Genomic DNA, 24,299 nt, shown 5'->3' with positions numbered 1-24,299 from the left:
CAATGAATTCCCAATTTCCTACAGAAATAACCTATTGTACTAGCTGACAATTCTAAGAATAAATAAGTGAGAAAGCTCTGTTGGCTCTGAGAAGAAAATAGTAATGTCCTGAATGGAATTTATCTACAAGTGATGCCAAGTATTTATCTGCAAAATTAAAACTGTAATAGAAAGCCAGACAATTAATTCTCCAATTTATTTCTTTTTTGTAATTCCAATTCAAACCCATCAAAGACTCATGTCCCAAATCCACATATACAGTACAAAGACATGTAAAATATGTAATTTTCCTATTCATTATCATCTCCACCTGAGATTAGAGAGGAAAAAAAAAAAAAGAAAAATGTAAGCAATTTCCCTAGCACAATGCCTGGCTCATGGGAGGAACTCAATATTAGTATCTGTTAAAAAAAATAAAAGAAAGCTTTCATTTCTTTTGAATAGCTACTTCTTACTTCACATAGTAGCTTCTTACCATTACAAATCCAGTATGATAAAAATGGAAAATCTAAAAGCAATGCTCTGAAACCCCTAAGGTGCATGTCATTATTATTGCTAATGCTACTGTTGATTTAAAAACTGAGTGAATATAAATTGACACAACTGGAAAAACAACAAAATTTGATAAAAGATATCCTGGATCCTTAGCTACAAAATTTTCCTTTTAAAACTCAAAGACAGGCAAAATAAAGTATCAGTGGCTGAGAGATTTCAGAGTGGAGAGGTTATCCTGGAGGTTATTCTTATGCCTTATACAGATATCCTCTTTTCAGTTTAAGGAGTATTAGAGGGGCTAGAGGAAAGTGCCTGAAACTGTAGAGCTGTGTTCCAGTAGCCATGTTTCTTGAGGATGAATGTATAATGATACAGCTTTCGCAATGTGACTATGTGATTGTGAAAACCTTGTGTCTGATGTTCCTTTTATCTACAGTATGGACAGATGAGTAAAAAATATAGATTAAAAATGAATAAATAATAGGGGGAACAAATGTTAAAATAAATTGAGTAGATTGAAATACTAGTGATCAATGAAAGGGAGTGGTAAGTGGTATAGAAAAAAATAGGGGGAACAAAGGTTAAAATATATTGGGTAGATGGAAATACTAGTGGTCAATGAGAGGGAGGGGTAAGGGGTATGGTATGTATGAGTATTTTATTTTTTATTTTTATATTTCTTTTTCTGGAGTGATGCAAATGCTCTAAAAAATGATCATGGTGATGAATATACTACTATGTGATGATATTGCGAGTCATTGATTATAAATCATCTATGGAATATCTGCATGTTAAGAATGCTCGTGTTTGTATGTTATTTTGGTTTGTCAATTAAAAAAAACTTTGGCAAATCAATTCAGTACTCTTTTAATAAAAAAAAAAAAACAATAACTCAATAACAGGGGTGCAAGGGTAGTTCAGTGGTAGAATTCTCTCCTGCCACGTGGGAGACCTGGATTCGATTCCTGGTCCATGCACTTCCCGCAAAACAAACAAACAAACAAAAAAAACAAAGCAAAAATTCAACAAATCGTGCTGCAATAACGGGATACCTACATGGAAAAATAATGAACCGTGACCATACCATACAGCATACAAAAACAAAAAAACTCAATGACCCTAAAGGTCACTATGTTTGATTACGTGAAGTGAACAATAAAAATGCAAACATTTCTGAGACAGTGAGAGGTTTAAAGGTTCATTAATTAACAAAAGAAAACAGAGTGTCAAGTGCTAGAAGATGGAAAAAATATAGTTCAAGATTATATGACACTGGTAAAATCTCAATATGAAGCAAGATGCTAGACCTAAGAACCTCTTTTTAAAAGTCACTGGGGTCTAACTTATAATAGTTTCCTTACTATCCTGAAACTAAGGGTTAAAATGTGTACCGACTTTCAAAAAGTCTTTTTTTTTCGTCAAAATGCTCCACAAACATCTATAGCCATAACTTTGTAAAAATGTTTTCAATTTAAAAATAAACAGGTGAGAAAACTCTTCTAGCTCAAAGAAGAAAATAAATATTCGGAAAGAACTCACATATTATCTCCCACTGAATCTGAAGCAAAGTAATAGAGATGCAGTCATGGATAGTGGAAGGGCCACTTTAATAAGTTCTAGTTCAAGTTCTGAAATGACTAGCTAAACCATCTTGAACAAGTCACATAACATCTTTAGCATTTTTCTTAAATGCTATAAAATGAGGGTGTTATATTACTCCTTTTTTTTCAGGCAGAAAATCAAAGTTCATTGGCAGCTTCACACAGAAAAATCTTAGGTTGTCAAGTCAATATGGGTTACTTACACCACTACTAAACAATCAGTGAATATAATCTTTTACTGCTGGAGCAACTGGGCCCCAAATCATGCAAACCGCCTAATAATCAACTTTTTAAAAAAGGAAACTGCAGTTCTGAATTCCTCCAGCAATTAAACTATGCTTTGAGATTTCACAGTATATGGGTAACTTTCTATTTTTTTAGGTGTCTTCTGATGAGCAGAAAATTTTAATCTTGAGGAGGAGGTCCAATTTATCATTTTTTTCTTTTTATAGAAACATTTCCCTACTGTTATTTATACCTAAGAGTTCCTGTGGTAAAAAGAACTTCCTTTCTTTTTGTGCATAATTTTGTTATACAGGTTGGGGAACCATCCTTTTTATGGTTGAGAAGAATTACTAATGGCTTCAATTAATATTTATTAAATGCTTATGTAACAAACTTTACTAACAGCTTAAAGTACCTTAAGATGTTTAATTTTCTTTAAGAGGATTCTGGGGGTGGGGGGAGGGCAGGGAAAATTACCTATTTCATTATTGATGTAACCCCTGCACTGAGATTACCTGGCACATAGTGGATAATAAACCAGTACAAGTTGAATGCTAAATGAGTGAATTCTCACAACTTTATAAAGTTAGGTAATTTGCACAAAACTACTCAATAAATGACAGAATTTGGACTCGAACCCAGGACTGGCTGACACCAAAGTCTGTGTTATTAATTACTCAGTCCTAGGCCATTAAGATTGCCTGAGCATTCTGTAGAAATCCAGTATCTAAGGACAGCTGAACTCACTGCTACTGCTGAACAGGATAGAACAAATGGATTGGAATTATTGCTATTTTATTACTTTCACAGCAAAAAAGCAAATGTGAAACTTCTATTAAACTCCTTCTTGATAAATTCTAAGCATATAGAGCCAACATTTTATAACGATGTAATAACTTGTGCAGATTCAGCCAAATGAAACCTTTATGGCCATAGGTAGAAATATAGGGACAGATTAAGTGAATCTGCATGTACAAATTTAAAATTCAGCCTTCTAACTCCTTAGTGATGCCACAAACCACGGTTAAGTGGGAATACCAGGAGAGGAAGGCCATTTGTCTAAAGTATTTTCCTAGTTAACAAAGCTTTAATCACAATGTTTCTAATCCTGTTGAAATATTTGATATGTAGCATTTTGAGTTTCTGCTTTAATAAATACAACACAATGAATATGATTAACTTCTTTGTGTGAATGAGAACACCACTATGCTCTAGAGTCTTTATTGTCAACAATTATAATCACTGTATAACGATATAAATGTAGATGATATGGGTTCTTGAGTTAATTTGATGAAACCACAAAACATCCCTTCCAGAAAGGTTTTTAAAAAAGCCTGTTTCCAACTTATGTAGTCTTTATCCCTTGACCGTAGGGTGTAGGGAAACAATTCATTAGTTAAGTTTTAATGAAGTTAATTGAATTTACTATGAAAATGAAGTAGATTTAGCTCCTAAATTCTCTAAATAAAATTTCTGACTACTCTGCAGTGAAGGTGTTATCACAGAACTGTGGCTATTGAACAGGAAGGGGTCGGTATCTAGTGTTCAAGATCAAGTTGTAGGTTAGCTAAATTGGAAAGCTTAGGCAATGAAACTAAGGAATAGAGGCTCAAATACTCAGGACTTTAAGGACAGAGAGGTTAGAATCCAGGCAGAAGATTTGTGTACAGACATGGGCACCAATCTCCTGACTTGATATGCCTCCAGCCAGGGTCAAAACTTATGGTAGACTGAGTGCATATTTGAGCCTACACACATGATGAAAATGGGAATGTACCTACAATGCATTTGAAAAACTATTTACATTAGTATTTACATTAGCCATGAAAACATGGGTTTAATTTTACCAAGATTTGGTTTTAAACTTACCACTTAAAATTTCTATAGTACTAATATGAAAACTGCAATGGGCTTGTTATCGACTCTTGTGTTTGATTAGGTTTAAGTAATATACAGTAAATCATTTAACCTGCCTACAGCCCAGTTTTGTTCATCTAAGTGAGGATTGTGATACTGAACTAAACTTACCTAAATGAAGGATGAAATGAGATAAATTATGTGAAGAACTTTGAAAAATATTTCAGATTCTATAAAAAGTATTATAACTTAAAAATCCATATGCCTTTTACATTTAATTTTAATTAGAAGATATTTCAAAACTAATGGCCAATTAAGGGAAAATTTTCAAGAATAACATATCTTTTGTACCTAGAGCTAATTGAATTTATCTATTTAATAGCTTTTCATTGCAATGTCCCTATTATGAAAATTATTACAACTGCTGATTCACTAACACAGCCAAGGTAGAACAGGCTTAGACATTGGTGAGATACTCCTCGTAGAACACTGATAGACTGTTGTAAATTCAGACATATGAAAAGGAAAGGAGTTGGTGAAGACATTGTATATGAAGTGAGTGAAATAAAATTTAGGTGAGAATCAGGGCAAAAATGGTATAGTCATGCTACGACTCCTGCCCTCCTCAGCTATCCCCAACTCAACCCACAAGCATGTAGCAGAAATCTCTGCAGTCATTTATAATGAGCCTGAATGAGGCGCCACAGCTTCAATCTTGAGCTCAGGAAAGCAATGAGATGAAACAGAATTATTTCAATCCTAGGACATTGAGAGAGATTTGGAACAAGGAAGACAGAATTAATGTTTCAACAGTATATCATTGCATTTTCTCTAAATCTGCGTCAATGAATTATATATCTTGAGATTGTACCTGCAGAATGTAAATAATTAATCATTTAAAGGATAAATTATTAAAGAGAAAGTAATATAAACCATTTTATAATACATAGTTTCAAATACACTTCTTATTTATACCAACACAATGCCTGGTATGTGATAGGTACGCAAATGAGTATCTTCTAAATGAAATAATGCCAGTTTGATTAGGCTCCAAAAGCTGCTTTGAATAAAGTGATTTTAAATATGGAAAATCTAAAGCTAATGGCAGTCAAGTATTTTCTACCATAAATTTTATATTCCTGGTCCCTAGCATAAGGCCTGGCACAATGTAGTCATTCAATGTCTGGGTCAAATGAATAAAACAGTATCATTTATCTGTTAAGCAAGGGAAAGAATATTTCTGAGGTAAAATCTAGGATGTGCAGGAAACAAAAGATCCCATATTTTTACTGTACCTTAATTAATTAGATTGGCACACTAATTAATTAAGGTACAGTAAAAATATGGGATCTTTTGTTTCCTGCACATCCTAGATTTTACCTCAGAGATATTCTGAGGTAAAATATATATATAGTATTTATCAGGTTTTTAAATTACCACTTTCATTATCACTTGTCACTATTTTGATTTATCCATTAAGTATTATGCTTCCGAAGCAACAAGATTTCAAGGGTGTCAAGGAAGAATGGTGATTAAGTAAGGAGAAATTGCTTAAATTATAAAGTACAGTACAAGATGGAGAGGAGGATACAAAAGAAGGAACAGTTTCTGATTTTAAACTTAAAGTTAAGGAGAAAGGACTTTTATATGGGAAACTAAGTAAAAAATATATTTAAACAAATTTTAGATTCTATATCTAAAAAAAAGTATTTGAAACCAAAAGAACTGCCTATTTAAAGCTTTTGGTGTACAGGGCCAAAAGATAAGTCTTACTGATCTATATAATTATTGGCAATGTAAAAAGGGAACTGGCAAATTAGATGTAGACACAGCACACTGAAACCTAGTACACAGAACTGAATGTGAAGGTGCCAAGAAGGGAAGGACTGTCAATAAATGTCAGATGAAACAAAGCAGAGCTGGAGAAAAATGAGAAAAGGGCACAGAAGGAAGTCGAAGGTAAATTTAAGAGCAGTTGTACTGACTCCAGGAAATGGAAAGGGTTCTCACAGATCATCTGTTTTGGTCTAGTTCCTTCAAATTTATGGATAGGCAAGCTGGGGCCCACAGAGGTTAAATGACTTGTCCAAACCCTGGTAGAAAGCACAGAGCCAGGGCTTTGGAATGATTACACAGTGACTCCCTTATCTCTGTACCACACTGCTGGGCACCACAGGGGCAGAGGCGAGACTTTAGGAACTCTAAATTTCATGAATGCTTGAAATAATAGTCGAAATGATACACAACTAAATTTTCTGGCTTTATTAATTATAGCACAAACACAGTGAATAATTTAGCAATCACATTTTGGTCCCTAGTTATTTTGTAAAATATTTACTAACTTGTCATTTAGAATTGAGTTATTGAAAATCCAGTTTAAGAATCAAATTATCTAAGATTGATGAACTTTTCAAATATAAAACCAAAATATAAAACCTTTCATCAAATAAAATAAAGATTTTATATAATGTCCCAAGTCAGATGCATATCACTTAAATGGAAGGCACTGCTTAAGTCACAGCTTAGTAGATCATTAAATATAATGTTTGGATCTTTATCAAATAGAGCTCAGAAGTTGGGTAATTTTCAAGCTGGAGTTTACTATATTAGATGAAGTTTCCTACTGGCAAAATAGTAAAGCCCAGCTTATGTCAGAGACTACAAGCACAAAAAAGGGGAGTGTTTAAATTCTGGATGCTAGCAATGTGTGCTCTGAGGATCACATGGCAATAAAGAATTTCTGAGGTTTTAGGGGTGATACTAGTAAGCAAAAAAGACAGGTCTTAGTGAGGGGAGAACTGAAAAGAAAAAAAAAAAAGAATCACTTAGTATGTTAGGAAGTGGGTTGTACCACAACCCCACTAAATCTTTTCAACTCAAGGGACTTTTTTTCCCTTACTGGGAAAACAATTATAATTTTATAAGGGAAATCAAAGAAATAAAGGGATTCAATGTTCAAGAATTTTCTTTGAGGTAAACATTATCAACACATTGCAACAGATCATTAAAGAAATATCTTGTTTAATAAAAAAAGAAAAGTCATTTTAGACTTGAGGGTGAAGTTGTAAGAGTATGAGAGAAATCGCCTAGGGACTTTACTCAGGTTTGAAAGACTGCGAATGTTTTGGTTGTGAAATATGGGGAGTATGCAACCAGTGGATACAAGCCAAGAAAGAAGTTTCAACTTGAATTTAGGAGATGGGGGAGAAGCTGGCATTCCCAATGATCATTACCCAGAGAGCTAGCCAAGAGGTAGTACACTAAAATTTTAGATTAAATATCTAAATTTATGTTTTCAAACTCTCTGTTTGAAAGTGAATCCTATATATTACTTGTTAAAACCGCAACCAAAAATCATCATCCTATGGTGTTATGGCTGACAGAATTACAATGTAATCTGGAAAAAATGAAAATGAGGATGGGTGCAAGTCCCCAAACCACCTTTATCAGAATGAGCAGGACAGTAAAAAAAATGCAGACCTCTGAACCTCACTCTGGACTAATCAAATCAGAATCTCTGGGAATAGACACCAGAACCTGTGTTTTTTTTTGGCATGGGCAGGCTCCGGGAATTGAAAAGAACCTGCATTTTTAATAAGTTATGCATACTAATGTTTGAGAATCACTGAACTAAATTTTAAAGGGAAAAAACTGGTGCCATTTTAATGGAGGTTAGAATTCACTAGCGGCAAATAGTTTTTAATGTTTAAGGGTGTCCTTGATGAAATCATCATGGCTATGATCTTTTGAGTTCCTCAAAGGCATAGTGGAGATTCTCTGTTGTTTTAAAGGTGAGATTATTGGATTAAAACAATATCTTTCAGGAGTTAGAAGAAACACATCCTTAGGGAATCATGGGGTGTTTTGTGTTGCAAGTGCCAGCTGTCCAGCTAAGCTTGAAATTTTTAGAGCTACAATGAGAACTTTTATAGCTGTAAAGCAAGATTACAAATAGCAAATAATTGGCATGAATGCTTTTCTCTTTCTCTCCCCCTTCAGATGCAGACTTTGAATTCTTAATGTAACAATTTAGGGTGAGTAGTCAACTGTAGTAACAAATAAGATGAAACCAAATTGCCATGACTTCTCCAGGGACAGGAAAAGGATGGACAGGGTTGCGCGCTCTCTCTCCACACACACACACTTGTATGTATATATATGTTTGTGTGTATGTATGCAAACATACTTCTGTGGGGGAGTAAGATTTTCTTAGCTACGTATTTATGTTTAATACAGATATAGTTTATAGATTTTGGTGTAATAGATTTCATCTTACTCAGATCTCCCTATAAGAGGTCCTATTATTAGTCCGTTTGATATATAGAGATATTACAGTATTATTAGACAGCACAGGTGACTGGAGGAAATGAAAAGAGTTCCATATTGGTCAACAGTAGATCCTTAAATTTAGATGTTATAGCTACACTACCCTTCTGCTTGTTACAAAGCCTTGAAACTCTCCAAGAGAGTTGCAACCATAATCAATTTGCTTGATTTGCTTGGAAACTTGTTCTCTAAAACAGAAAATTTAAGATGAAATTAACAAATTTATTATTTTCTCCCATCTTAAATTAGTAGTGAAAGAAAAAAAGAGAACGGAAAAATATTATGGAGGTTGTTCTTTAACCCTTAAACAGAATTTAATCTTTTTATAAAGATATTTGCTATTTAATAATCTGGTTTTCCAATATATCCTATCATTGCTCGTCTTTCCAAATATACCAGTATTAACTACTTTTGAAACAGCAATATATATAAATACTAAACTTATTTCCTCCTATAATCTGTTCTGAAAAAAAATTAAAAGTGAGCAACTCCTTATAGAAATGATAAACGCTAGACAATTTTTCAGGGCAAATTTCATGAAACCCATCTTAACTAATTCATTTTTTCAGGCTTCATGAAAATTAGAGAACTAATTCATACACTGTTTTGCAATAACAAGGGGTAGTACGAAAGGAAAAGTTTTTTTCTTAATGTTTCCAAAATACTAAAAAACTGAAATCACAGTTCTTTATCCAACCTGGAAGATTAACAAAAGACCTGAAACAAAAGTTTCAAGTATTATTCCCAACAAATTTTGAATCCCTTAGAATTGAATCTTCTAGGCAATAACAATTCAACTTTCTTCTGATTTATTAATTCTCCTTATATATTTTGCATTAAGTGAGTGCTTGGTCTCTGCTTTAAGTAATTCCAGTAGTAGGAAAGTAACATATTAAGTTTGCCCCCTGTTAAGCTGAAATCTATTATAAATCTACTATAAATACCTATCCTGTCTGAACCTTAATCAGATTCTAAGACTTAAAAAAAATTCTTTTCTCAAAAAGTTGAAGTTTAACTTGTAGCTATAATACAGTGGAGAAAATAAAAAAAAGTAAACTGTACTGATCTTTTTGAGTTTGTGGCTATCTCTGGGTCAGGAATAGGTAAATCTTTTTCACAATTCAAACTCTTTCAGCACTAATCACTGAAGGGTAGTAATTGGAAAGAGAAACTAATGAACTTGCAGAACTGCCAAATGTCTACATATGAATAAATTTAATATTTGCTATAGAATGTGATCCACTAGAATAATAGCTATTAAGAGGATTACATATAATTATATCTGTTAACTATATATCTTTATATATTAATATGGTTTATTAATTTTAAAAACACATTAATTGTATTACAGAATGTCCATAGGCTGGAAAATATATGATCAATTAGTTTTAAATGTTAGTTATGCTTTCAAAAATATGTGCAATGAGCTTCCAGGTTAAGTTATTCTAAATTTAAAGCAATGGGTCCAAAGTTAATCTGAATGAAGTACCAAAACACACTAGAATACTGACTATACTTCTATCCTACACATACAGATTGAATACAGGAAAATGGTGAAAATATTATTTGCTCTTAAATGAAATTGGAATATTTCTTACTGCTTATGTCTCTTGAGAGAGAAATAATCATTTTAAGCTTTATCCTTTCCTTCTGCTTACCTAGCCTATTTTAGAATTATGAACTGTTTGAGCTGCATAATTAATATATGTCACCCAATATAAATTTAAGGGACTGAACTAAAGTAATTTCAAGGTCCCTTTAAGTCTTCGTATTTAATATTCACTGAAACTTGTATTAATTTTTGAGTACAGAAATTACTCTAACACTTTCCTTTACCAAGATTTTATATGCCATTTATTTAATAAATTAGAAACATGTTGCAGTTTCCACAAGATTGAAAGCTCAACTTTTCATATGTATCTTAATAATTGTTCATTCTTATTAGAATTATATCACAATAGCCGTTGAAAAATCAGAGGGATTCAGAAAGGTAATTAAACATAATATAAGAAGGGAATAATTTTTTGCCTAAACTCTAGTCAAATTATAAATATGTTGCTCGTTTTAAGATTTGCAAACTTTTCAAGGCAGAATGAGTGGCACTCAGGGTTGTCTTTCTACTAAGATGCAACTGCTGTTTTGACAGTTTCTCTTTCCTTGTTCTTTGTAGCTAAGATAAATCCCCATCAGTTCTTAAAAAATGTGGTCCCCAGACCAGTAGCATCTGCATCACCTGGTTATGTTTAGAAATGTAAATTTTGACCCTACCCCCACACAAGGGACCTACTGAATCAGAAACTCTGGAGATGGGGACCAAAATCTCTGTGTCAACAGGCCCTCCAGGTGATTCTTATTTACACTAAATATTTGAAAACCCCTGGCCTAATGTAATAGAGAAAAATATGTAACTGTAAATACAGCAGTGACTCCAGTTTATTCCCCTGTTATGGGAAAGAAGAGGAAACATGGAAATTACAAATGAAAAAGATTGGAACAAGAAATGAAGAGTAAGAGAAAAAGTTGTAAAAAATCAATACACTGCTCACTAAAATGGATATTTCTTTCCAAACCTATTTAACATAAACAGTTGTTTTTGGTTCATGACAATGAAATTATAGGCCCACAGTGAACAGTAAGGTGCTCCTCTCTGCCCTTATGGGTAGTAATGGTTACATTTTCATCATCCGACTCCTTTTAAAAATCACATATATTTATATGAAATTGTTGATTGGGATTAGAGGTTCAATCTGTGAACTACACCATAGATCAAATAAGTTATATTTATTAGCACCAGACTTTAACCAAGAGGATGAAGGCTTATACAACAGGTGTCTCTGGATGGGAATAGTTCCAATTCCTCTTGTCAATAGGGGATAATTTTGGATAAAATAATTCCCAGTAATCCCAGGCAAATCTATTTACAGTGGTGGCTGGGGAAAGGGTAAATTGTGCTTTATGATAGGTGTGATCAGCTGCAAAGCATTACAGCAGACTGGCTTAACTGAATGAGCACTAGCTCTTGCTGTTAATCTGGGTTCCAATTTTTTATTTCTGAAATACTGAGTCAGTTCCAAAACCATTAGAAAATTATATGAAAATGGAAATGATTATAGTGCTGTTATGAGGATTAGAAACAGTAGATATAAGGGGCCCAGTGGTGTCTGGTATATAGTAGGCATTCACTAAATAAAATACTAGTAGTACTATACACCTTGAGAGGCTCTTCCTCTTATTGCCAACCTTCTTTTTAAAGACAGTTATGGTGCAACTTTTCTAGAGGCTAAATTCTTTTCAGTCATGCTGGTCAAAATGGTTTCTGAAGAATGCCTGTATATTGAGAAGTTGAAGTAACTAACCTTTCTAGTTCATATTACCCCAAATTTCGCCTGCATTCTATTCATCCTGAACTGTTGTATAGAAATACTTTAAGAGTATTAATATCATTTGGGCAAAGTAGTAGTCCTTCCTTCTTAGACTATACATCTAGCCAGTAGGGCAATTTCTAAATTTTCAGAGTAGTTCTAGTCTGTTTTTTGTGTATTTCAATCGTCATCTGAACAAATAAATAGGAGTGGGGTCATGGTGGTAGGTGGGAGAAATTAATGTCCTTACCAACTTCCAATAGGGTACAGTATATGGGAGGGAGAACAAGAGGGGAAGAAGATTGTAGGTGATGGAATTTTAGAATTCTATTTTAAGGCCTGGATTATAGCATGATATACCCTCTGTGCAGGTTTACTAAGCAGGAACAGATAAAATTCTAAGATAAATTCAACTGAACCTTCAAAATATTCTGCCCTATTGAAATTTTAGATTGACAATCAGTATAAATCATATTGTTAGTGTGAAAAACGTAGAAGTAAATTACAGCAGTCTCTGAAGTAATTTCGCAAACCTTAAGGAATGTTTTGAATCTAACTGTCTTGTACACATTCCTATCCTTACTTCTAAATCATTGCCTTATGGTTCTGTTTTTTCTTTTTGGGGGGGCTGGGCAGATTTGGCATTTAGATATATTCTTTTGGTAAATTTGCCTGGAATATTTGAAATGGGAAGCTGAGGGAAATTTCTACATGATCGCAAGGGCAAAGAATTCCCACACTCAACTATTCTCTCATATTCCATCAAGAATTCAAACAAAACATCGAAGAAGAAGCAATCGAAAATCTAAAACGTTTCTGCTATTTTGAGGAGAGGAAGGAGAGAAGAGAGAAAAAATTTTTTATAACAAACAATTCACTCTACAGAATTTGTTGAAAACAGACCAACTAAATTGCTACTGGGAACCACACCAGGCCAAAGATATTTTTATCTTATGGAATGTTTCTGCAGTACAATTTTATCTGCATAGATATTTTTGCAATTGGCAAAATATACATGTACAAATAGACTTCAAAATACATTTAAGTTACTCTAAAACAATGTCTTCAATTAAAAAAAAAAAGAACAGGCACCAATAGAAGGGTCTGGGGAGAAAGATGTCACTCCTTCCATCTTCTGCATTGGCAGTTCTGGTGGCACTCCATAATGGAGGACCACGGTGCCTAAATAAATGTCTCTAAGACAAAACACTCTGGATGCTGCATGTCTTCCTCTCCAGTCATCAACCTATGAAGCATTTCAAGGCTTACAGAAAAAAGCCATTATGATGTAAGAACTATGCTACAGGTCCTTTGAAACACACTTGTACTGTTCACTGGTCAGCATTCTTCCTGATTTTCTTTGTTAATTGTTGTTTCTAACACAGGGTGTTCAACAGAACCAAGAGAAAAGGGATCAAAGGTAGTTCTTGATTTTCAGGGACCACTGCAATGATTGTTTTTTAGTAATGTAATTTATGGTTATTTTAGGAAGAGATGTTAATTTTGTAAATTCAGTTGTAACTAAGTTAAATTTTATTTTCATTTGCCAGGCAGAATATAAGAAATTACAGAAAAAAGTGCTGTTTCTTCCAATGAGTAAACTTCATAATAGGTAATAAAATTATTTTTTTTAAACTTAAAATATAGGATAATTATGTAGTTAGTGTACAGGACCAGAAACAAAATTCTTTTGTGTAGTTAATGAGATAATACCATGTTGTAAGACTGACATTTCTGGATTGTTCCTTTGGGTGTCATCATAGGTTACTACATTATTACGGTTGCTTTTACTATAAAGAGAGAATCTCTTACTCACACTTTGTAATTTTGGTATTAATCTATTTTTTTCTTTCTTACTCTATTTATATAGAATTAAAAAAAAACTTTAGAGTAGGAGGGAAACAGCTTCTAGCACAATCTTGTACATTTTTCAAATGAGGAAATCATCCAAGAAAAGTTAAATGACTTGCTCAAGGTCAGATCATGCATTGGCAGAATTAGGTCTTATTCTTCTTCAAATACTCTTTTAAAGGTTAACTAAATAGGGATTTAATTTTGAGAATGACTTATTTCTCTTATTTTTGCTAACTTTATTTCTTTTGTAACAGGCAATCAAAATAATCAGCCACTATTTTTCTCTGTTTGCTACCTCTAGAAAGAACATTTTTTCTAAGTAAAAGTAATAGTTCTGAGTATTAGATAAAAGAAATTCTGACTTTAATGAGATCAAATAAAATAATCAGGTTTATACTGTTGTTTTGATAAAGACAAAAACCAACAAAAGCCTTTTTGCCCAATTTTACATTTTAGGCAACTCCAACTTTTACCTACTATAAACACTTTACTTAAAAAGGGTTTATTTTCCCTTTCCTTTACCTTTACTATTTCCTGGGGAAAATGAGAATTTTGATTAGGACAACTCTTGGAGAAACTAAGTATATGGGGATGAAATGAGAGGTAAGACAATTGCTATTCAATCTGAGAAATAAGTCAACAACATTAAAGAAACTGTATATTCTATTTAAATTAGTAATTTTCTTTATAATCATAATATAAAGTACTACTAGTTCTTTATGCATAAAAGTTTATCTACTGGTTGATGCCACTGGCCTCAACAAGAATGAGAAATTTCTCACAAGGGATAATTTAAAGAAGGAAAAGCTTGGAAAGTATAATTTACCAGAAAGCACCAATATGGGAAACTCCTTGACTAGGAAATTAACTTTTTTTTTGGCCTAAATTTAAACAAAATGCTGTTCCTGAAGGAGAATCTACCTTCTCCCAGAAAAAAGGTCTTTAATCCTAATCCATTCCCATGGTGTGAACCCATTAAAAGTAGGACCTTTTGATTAGGTTACTTCAGTTAAGGTGTGGTACAACTGAATCCTATTTCTGGAGACTTAGAGAGAAGGACACAGAGGAAAAAGCCATAGGGAGCAGCTAGAATCTGGAAGTCAAAAGAACACAGAAGAGAAAGGAGAGGATGCCATCATGTACATTCTCATGTGATGGAAAAGTTATGGATCAAGGATGTTGAGCAGCCAGCCCCAGCATGCCAGTCTTCGGGGAGAAAGCATTGCCTTGCTGACTCCTCAGTTTAGAATTTTTCTAGCCTCAAAACTGTTAGCCAACAGATTCCCATCATTTAAGTCAATCCACTTCATGCTATCTGTTTCAGCAGGTAGAAAACTAAAACACTTTTTGACTCCTCTCTTTAAATAAGGAGAAATACAGATAAACAATTTTAGGCTTAAAGAAGCAAATACCTGGAGATCTTTACTAATTTCATAGGACTCTGCAAAGTACTATGAGTTGTTCATAATTAAAATAAAAGAGGCAAACTCTTTATGCTTTTAAAACATAAGCTTAAGTGAAACTATTTTGTACAATACCAAATTGATATACAATATTACTCATTTGTCAAAACCCATAGAACTGTATAAACAAAAAGTGAACCCAACATAAACTGCAGATTTTAGTAACTAACAATGTATTAATATTTGGCCGCAAAATTGTAACAAATGAACCATCCTAATACAAGATGTTAATAACTGGGACACGATGTGTGTGTGAAAGGGTATATTATAGGAACTCTCTGTACATTCTGTGCAATTTCTTCAAAACCCAAACTATTCTAAAAATAAAGTTTATTTAAAAAATTAAAACCAAAGCAACAAAAAAATATATGCAAAGTGGATACTGTTTTCTAATACCACCTCACTAATTTTACAAATACCATGAATTATGGAAATATTATTTTAAGTTAATACTTTGCATTTTAAAATATTTAAACATTTTCATAAAATTTACAGATGCTATTCTATGAAAAAAAATCTTCCTCAACTCACATGTTCTTTAACATATTTCTAATAGTATTGGTTCTTTTATTTTGGACACTATAATTTATATCTAGATAGGATCTTTCAGGATTCAAGTGTGGGAACTTTAATTTTTTAGCGCATACTTTTTTCTTGGTGATAAGAAAAGTAACCTTAAAATGTACCCTTGATGGGAATGAAAAGAGAATTATGAATTTTTATTTTTGGCGTAGGAACTATTAAAGCAGTTTTGCTTATATACATATATAATATATATATATTTTTACATGGGCAGGCACCAGGAATTGAACCTGGGTCTCTGGCATGGCAGGTGAGATACTGCCACTGAGCCACCATCACACCACCCCTTGCTTATATTTTCAGGAGTAGAAATAATGCTAAGTTCATTTTTACACATTTCTATTTTTTATATTCTTTCAGCAGAGACTAGAGACTGGCTACTTGCAACTTAATAGCTCTTCACCACCAACACCCACTCCCTCTTCCCCAATTTTTATTCTTTCCTAAAACTGTCACAGTAGCTTGTGTTCTGTAGGACTTCTGAAAGATTCTGGGTCCTTCAGTGGGGAATCAATGCTTTAATCAATGAGGACTGTTATCCCTTTACTTGAACTTGGATTTGATTAAGTTGCCAAATGAATTATTCATTAATAAACCATAAACCTTTCTCATCATAAAGGTACAGCTTCATGTTAATCAAAGATATTAGCGAGTTATAACATACTCTGCCACTATAAGTCAGTACTCATTTACTCTTATAATGGCAGCCTTTGGATAAAAGTGAGATAATAATAGAATTAGTAAAAAATGACTAAAAGTGATAATTTGTTAATGCTTTTAAACACAGGTGTTTTCATCAGAGAACTTAGTTACTTCAAAACTCTTGGTTAAGCTATCTTAATATCCTGCCCCTCCTAAACTGCATTACTTGAAGAAAAAGGCCAATACTTTCTTGAGGGAGAGAAGAGAGAAGGGAAACTAGTAGGATAAACTGAATATTTGTACACTCAAAAAGTAATATATACATATATATGCATTTCACATAAATCCAGTGGAATGCAGTCAAAATTTCCTTGATATTCCCTTGGTGTAAACAACATAATTCAAGTGAAATAATATGTTGTCAAGATCAAGAATGATATCTAAGAAAAATAAAATTTTCACTTAAAATGACAGATCTAAAATTGATACTACTAGGTACAGGATAGTGTGTATAGTATGTTTTCATTTCTATTTAAAAAAAGAATTTTTATATATACACATACGCTTTTATATGAAGAGCAACTCGGGAAGAATACACAAGAAATTGGCAATACCCGCTGCTACTTTTCAATTTACCTATCTGTAGTTTTTAATTTTTGTACTATGAGCATGTAGTCTTTATTTAAAAATACTGATGAAAAAATGTGACTAAAATAAATTTAAATTATTTAAAAAAATCATGTCAAAATAAGAAAAAACCTCATAGCTTTACGTTATCCAAGAAAATATACCATTAATACATATTTTGTTTTCTAAGATCCACCTACATATATTTGGGTATATTTACTTTATGACGGATTAACTGTCATCTAAAAACCCAACTTCCACATGACACTAAGTTTGGAAAAATACATTTTCCCTATATTTCATTGCCACAGCATAGTAGACTCTGCATTGAGATAACATGCTAACATCTTTATATTTGTCGTCTGATGCACTAGCATTAGACACCATTTCTCCATAAAATTCAAGAAACTTCAGAAATATTTTAAGAATCTTGTTTGGTAGTGATAATTTTAAATTCTGTTTGTTTAGATGTTATCCTGCCAAAGATACTTGGTCTTTTGGTAAAGACAGACCTCAAACTATGTGGTAACTAAGCAGAGCCCTTATGTAAAGCTTAGAATGGGGTTTCATAAAAAGTTCCAATGAAAGACATTTTAGAAATAAGTGAATAAAAGGATATCGCATTTGTGATAAAATTAATTTCAGAATACCACTTGAAAACTTCAAATTAAATTCTATTCATTTAAAAATTAAATTATAAAACACAATTCAAAGGAATGATAATACATACATCAGCTTCCAATGGTAGCTCCTCATTAAAAAAACAAGAATCTGAGGGTTATCCCAATCTCATCTTCTTCAAATTGTGCAGCTCAGATAAATGTTTATTTTACTGAAAATATTTGCAAAATTACAATATAAATACATGGTTATTTTAAGGTAGGGTGACTATATATATATAATGTATTCTTATCCATATATATATATATAAAATGAATGCAGTAAATATAGCACACTCTTGATGATTGTTAGTACACAGTGTTTCTTAGTAAAGTACATACAGCCTAATATTAAGCAACAGTTATCTAGTTTTCATATGTACATCTTAGGAAGTTTTTAGGATAGAAGGATACACTAAATCCCCCAATACCCTTTTAAGATGGTGAAAATCAGTACTTCTGCAAACTTTGGAATAATATATTTATTTTAGCAATTGTTCTTAAGCATTTTCTTAACTTGAAACTTTATTTCTTTAGTCTGGGTGTTTTCTTAATAATGCCATATAATCATATTTTAAATTGCAGTAAAGTGTCATGTACTGTCTTTTCATTATTACCCAAACACATATCAACAGTGTAACAGAACCATTAAAATTTTTTTTCCCTGCACAAGTTCTTAGAATTTTAACTTTCAGGGTATTATGGGGAGTCTCAACTACGTATAGTCTCAATTGTAACACTAATCTGGGCTAGAAATTGATGTTTATTGATTCTAGTCCTTTAAGAATACAAATATGAATTCTAAAACTCATTATTAAATATATTGGGATTTGTTTCAAAAGCATCTTCTACTTTCTCCATTATATCAATTTAATGGAATCCTGTTACTACAACTGTTCCAACACAAACATATGCATGCAAAGAGATCACCTTACAGATTCTAACTACATAGTTACTGAGACACATTCCACCTGTCAAGTGGCATAATTATACATCTGTTATATACAAAAGGTAAAGTGCATTATTAAATTAGTGAACTGACAGATTGTCTGCCTGGACCATATAGCTTTCAAATAGACAAATGTGAAATTCTCCCATTAGAACCAATTATTTCAAGAGGTTCCAACTAGCTTTTCCACCCTGTCACTTTTTTTTTTGGCCATGCTCTTTAGTGCAAATAAGCCTGTGTTTGACTCAAGTTTAAGGGACATGGCAGTATGGGGCTTTAACAAGGAAAATTATAAAATGTGGCAGAACTTTAATACCATTATAATACATTGCATCTTTTGCATATAAGCAACAGATTAGTGCTGCTTGCAATTGCTAGGAGCACACTGCCAACTATTATGAACCCGTTTCCAAATTTCATATTAGCTTATATTATTACAGTTTTGAGTCTGTACCACATTATGCTTAAATTATTATGTGCAAATATCATCAGTGTTTTAAAATTATACAGTGAACCAGTAATTTTGGTTACTAACTTTTATGCTTATTTTTTGACTTCTAACATAAGAGCTTAATGCCTTCAGAGTTTAATGCCATCAAGGCAGAGATCCTATTATTTTTTGAAGAATACCATGTACACTTGCAGCTTCTTTTATATTATAAATGACAAAAATAAAATGTATTGCACAGATAAGAATAGAAGCTTATTTTACAAGATACATGGCAATATCCATACTAACACCAGAGTTTTGAACAGGATCTTATTTGTTAGATTATGGCTAATGAATTATAGGGGTTTTTCAGTATCAAAAAATCATAGCATCATTTTACTTTTCAATGAATTATACGTTAACTATGGAAAAATGAAACAAAAGGATTGGCAGATGGCTTACTGATTCTACAGCATATTCAACTGCCAGTACATATGCATCTATCCAGTCTGCAGCTTTGAGATGGCAGAAACTTTGAAGTATGCATACATGGTAGAAAATGTGGCTACTTAACTAAATTTTTTACTTAATTAATGCAAAATTAAAGTAAAAATATTTATATATAACGAATTAAAGATATATATCTTTAAGTGTGACAATGTATGTATGTATGTGTGCACATATATATGTACATATATGTGTATACATGAATACACACACACACACCTAAATCTCATCAGAATAAAAATCAAAAAAGAAATCATTAAAAACTAATTGATATAGATATTTTAGAGAGGAATATTTGAGACAGAGTATATAGTCATAGCAATAGTGAGAGGAACAATCAAATACTGGACTATTCATTCACAGCTCCAGTGTGCCAAAATCAGACAGGTTGATTATTATTAATAGGCACTATGATGGGCAGCAATAACAATCAGTAGTACAGTAATTCAAGTGCACACCACTCCTTCATATACCAAAAACTGTTTTTTAGCAAGCCTACATAGTTATTTTACAGTTAGGACTGTTTAAAAAGCCTTGCTACTTTTAGAGTCTCAACACCCACCATGTGCTATTAACTCCAGTACTAACATTATCTTCTTTCTAACCTTCAGTTGTTCCATAGTGATCCAGATGGTCCATACTTATAATCAACTAATGAGATGCCTTCATGCTATTTGAGGAAACGTGAAATACAATATGCAATGTATTTGGGGAAACCTCTGGAAGAAACAAATTTGTTAAAATAATTCTGAATCACTTATATAAAAGAAGAGCTACATTCTGATCTCAATCCGTGCAGCCAACTCTCATCAATGAGAGCTATATTTGGGGGTTGAAATCAGTGTCTGGCTCTTAAACACGATAACATGGACTTACTGTGTAGGTAGTGAATAAAGCCAAGATAAAAGACTATAATTTCATTCAGAATAAAATGTAGCTCAACAGATGAAATTTCAGTCTGTTTTTACAGGTTGGGTTGGTACACATATACACTATATCCACTTCTTTAAAAAATTGTTTAGGTGTTGAAAAATTTACTGTGGCACTTTCTGGAAAGTAATATTTAGTACAGGTAAATGGGTGAGTCTTATGTAATGTAAACCTCTAAGATCATAAACAGCACCTTGGAAAATGCCTGAATTTTCCTTTCAAATATATTTATAACCCATCTTCAAATAATATTTTTCGCAGCCTGAAAATTTGTATTTTAAATGCTTTTTAGAAAAAATGCTTTTTCTGGAATTATAACACCTGTAAAGGTCAGGTTTATATTGGAAGTGTTGACACAGTTTTAAGGGTAGCATTTGCAAAAGTGCTACTAACATATATTATTACAGATGTATTTTTATATCAGTTAACTGGTGCACCAACCCCTCTGAAATAGTCCTAAAGAGGAAGCATAAAAAATAACACCTTGAATCCATGATATATTTTGGGAAAAAAATCTCACAACCTTTAAATTAGCATGAAAAGCTAAAACAGGAAGATTTCCATAACAAAGCCATAGGATGAAGCCTCCCACTCAACAGTGACATAAAACAATTCCTGAAACTTTGGAAAGTCAATACAAGTTTATGGTACAATAAGTTGAGGTGAAGATGGACTTGAAGTAGCTTAGAATAACCAACTAAAACTCTCCCATGGCTTTGATATGGCAATTATAAACTGTAGGGTTACCACAAAATTTGAAATTATAAAATACTGTAGTAACTCTTAAATATTATAACACTGCATTTTTAAGGTTTAAGTACCTAGTAAGATTTGATCCTTCAGTGGTACTGTTTAAAATTCAGTTATCCAATGGACAATTATTCCTACTTGCATTTTATAAATAAATATATTTCTAGTATGCTTAAGGTCAATTTCTGTTTCTGTGGTAACTGTCCTACAGTTAAACTTAGCAGCTTTTAATGAACTAGGAATGGAATTATTTTTGGGGAACTTGTTAAATAGAAATTCACACTTCCATATTAAATATGTATCTTTTTCAGGATTATGTCATAGTGCAATGTAAATCTTAGTTACTGTATTTAGAAGGTCAGAATGTCACATTTTGTGCTGATCTGCATACTTCAATAGTCTGGAGCAGTTGAAGCAGCTAAACTATTTAGCTCTGGGAAAGTTGGAATTCCCATAAGAATTATAGTCATCTATGTATAGCATAACATGAGCATCAAACTCCTTGAAGTATAATTTACTAGAGGTACTACTAAAAACAAAGGGCCAAAAATGAGGAAAAACTTCTTCAATGATTATGGATCAGTACTTCTAGCCAATTAGGATTTAAAATTTTGCCTGATGGAGTTCAATTTCACGCTAGTCGAGGCATTCTTGTTCTTCACCACTGGCCCTTCTGCCATCCATTCTCTTTTCCTTATGGCTGTTGCAAATTTTCCTCATCTCTTCTTCATACTTGATAAAATTTTCCCCAAACCTTGTCCATGCTTTGAATGGAACAGTAATAGTATTACGGTAAGGTGGCCTCACCTCACTTACCTTCAGGAAAATTCCATATTTATTAGAGCCCACATCAAAGTAGAACCTTTTATTGTCCACTCTGAAAGAAGTCCCCTCTGGGAGTTCAAGTGGGTCATCGTCTCCACCTCTTCGCTCTTCTATGTCCCCTTCGCCATAATCTTCAATTAGCTGAACCAAGGCATCACGAAACTCAATCATTCCTTGAGCTGGGAGGACAATTGTCTGCTCTTGGCCCAAACTGTGGCCAAAATAACCTATCATGCCAGTCCCCCGCATCATGGTCTGTCTAATCCTTAGGAAGCGACCCCGTTGATTTTCTTTTAGATCTAGATAATATTTCCTATTGTCCCTCTCTATATAGTCTGTTTTGAGGACACTATGAGGGTGCTCTTCGGACCCCACTGAGACTGGCGGGGAGGGTGCCGAGTGCTTCTGTCTCCTCCTGGAGCTTTGCTCTTTGCTGTGGCCAAGCTCCTGCCGGTGACCTTTCAGGCCCAAGTGAGCGTAGTGCTCGATGAAGTCCCCCAAGCAATCCTTCAGTTCCGCTGCCACCGACAGAGAGAGAGTCAGTTTACTCTTTCTGATATTGTCCTGCCGGCCTCTCCCTATCCAGACTTCGGCTATCTTTAGAAATCGGCCCCGGGAGCTTTGCTTCACGTCCAGGTAAAACCTCTTTTTCTGGATGTCCACTCGTTTGGAGGCCAGCTCCTGGATTTCGGCGGCACCTCCCGTCAGATTAGGGGTGGCTGAAGCCGCGTAGTGGGGGTAGTGGGAGTGCTGGGCCTGAGGATAGAGTCTACTCTTGCTTAGGCCAGAGCCCCCTACATTCTTGCCTCCGCGGCCGCGGCCACCGCCGCCGCCTCCCCTTCGCCTGGCTCTTTCCATCTTCAGCTGCAAGTGACAAACAGACACACGGGGTGGGGTGGGGGAGGGGTGTTGAGAACAATCGCAGACTCCCCTCGGCCTGCGCTGTCCCCGCCGCCACCTGGGACCCCCGCGCCGGGCCTCACGCGCCCGGTGCGGTCCCCGTAGCGCCCGGCCTCACACGCCCGGTGCGGTCCCCACAGCGCCGGGCTCCAGCCTTTGCCGGACGGTCCGCGGCCGGCCGCGTCTCTGGGGCTCCGCGCCGCGCGCACAGCCTCCCTCCACAGCCCCGGCCTCCGGCTCTCGCTCCCGCCCGCCCCGGGCTCTGAAGCCCCGGGGTCCCCAAACCGCCGACACTCACATCTGCTCTGCCATCACAGCCGCTGCCGATGCCCTTCACGACCGCCGCCGCCAGCTCTCGGCCCCTCCGCTGCAGCCGCTGCAGCCGCCGCCCCCCGTCTCCTCCCCCGCCGCCGCCGCCGCGCGCACTGCCCCCCTCCGGAGCAGCCGGGCAGGGGCATCGCCTGCGGCGCCCACCGCAGCCGCACCTCCTGCGGCCGCCGCCGGGGCCGCCGTCTCTCCTCCGGCACCCGCCGGACACCCGCCGAGGAGGGGCCGGGCAGGGCGGAGAGGGCGGCGGGGGCGGGGAGCGGGCAGCGGACCCCGCCTTCCCTAGTTCAGCTGCTGAGGGGGAGAGGAGGGTCTCGTTCTGTCCCTCGGGGCGCTCCCCGTCCCAAGCCCAGCGCTCGGGAGGGAGCGTGAGAATGAGGTGACCGGGCCGGTGTGAGGAAGGGAATAAGATCCGGGGTGCAGGGAGTATTCCGACTTCTCCACATTCCGCTGGGAAGGAGGACTCTGGCAGCCCACCGGCCCCGGCGGAGACTACACTTCCCGACGTGCTCAGCGGTGCCGGGGGCGGGTTCCGCGCGTGCGTAGTGTGTCGCGCAGTCCCGCGTGGCCTGTGAGATGGTGTGAGGGCGGCAGGCGCCGCGGGAAGGGTGGGCGGAGGAGAGGCGTGGGACCGACTTCGGGCGGGACTAGGGTGCGGAGCGGGAGTGCGGAATCCCGGCCTCCGACAGCAGATGTGTGCTAAGGGTCCTGGTGACTCTCTGGGCGCGCTTTGCAGCGCGGGAATGAAGTTTGCTGGACTGGTGTCCAGCCTGGATGTCAGGGTTCCTGGTCCTGCTGTTGTGGCGGTCCGTAAGTCATCCAGCTGAAGGAGAAGACCCACTGGACCAGCTGCTCCTCCCAGGGTAAGGTGTCCTGCCCACCCCTGCTTCCTCCAGCTCCCCTTGGCTTCTCAGACGCTGGAGGTGCGGAGCAGGCCTCTGCTTGGGTGTGGGAGATTCCTTAGAAACCCATATCCCCACTCCCACTC

At 35.5% G+C, this 24,299-nt stretch overlaps 2 protein-coding genes across 14 annotated transcripts in view; one reads left to right on the top strand and one right to left on the bottom strand.

Moving 5' to 3' along the window:
* The window catches only part of PURG (purine rich element binding protein G), a 33,224-nt gene extending 9,866 nt beyond the window's left edge, over positions 1-23,358 (bottom strand). For 3 of the 7 annotated variants that reach the window (XM_077144694.1, XM_077144695.1, XM_077144696.1), the window contains exons 1-2: positions 23,283-23,358; positions 17,765-22,948 (exon numbers count right to left, since the gene is read on the bottom strand). In XM_077144694.1, the coding sequence (XP_077000809.1) occupies positions 21,896-22,942 (1,047 nt within the window). In that variant the 5' untranslated portion in view covers positions 22,943-22,948; positions 23,283-23,358 and the 3' untranslated portion in view covers positions 17,765-21,895. The remainder of the gene's footprint in view (positions 1-17,764; positions 22,949-23,282) is intronic. The other 4 variants (XM_077144698.1, XM_077144697.1, XM_077144700.1 and 1 more) reach the window with 4 other exon arrangements.
* WRN (WRN RecQ like helicase) overlaps positions 13,176-24,299 on the top strand; it is a 163,303-nt gene continuing 152,179 nt past the window's right edge. For 6 of the 7 annotated variants that reach the window (XM_077144691.1, XM_077144689.1, XM_077144690.1 and 3 more), the window contains exon 1: positions 23,899-24,174. The gene's annotated coding sequence lies outside the window, so the exon portion shown is untranslated. Of the gene's footprint in view, positions 13,287-13,416; positions 13,479-23,898; positions 24,175-24,299 lie in introns of those variants that run through there. The other variant, XM_077144687.1, reaches the window with a different exon arrangement.

Source organism: Tamandua tetradactyla, chromosome 26, assembly GCF_023851605.1.
Source record: "Tamandua tetradactyla isolate mTamTet1 chromosome 26, mTamTet1.pri, whole genome shotgun sequence".
NCBI classification, from domain to species: Eukaryota; Metazoa; Chordata; class Mammalia; order Pilosa; family Myrmecophagidae; genus Tamandua; species Tamandua tetradactyla.
This window is presented reverse-complemented; position numbering and strand designations above follow the sequence as displayed.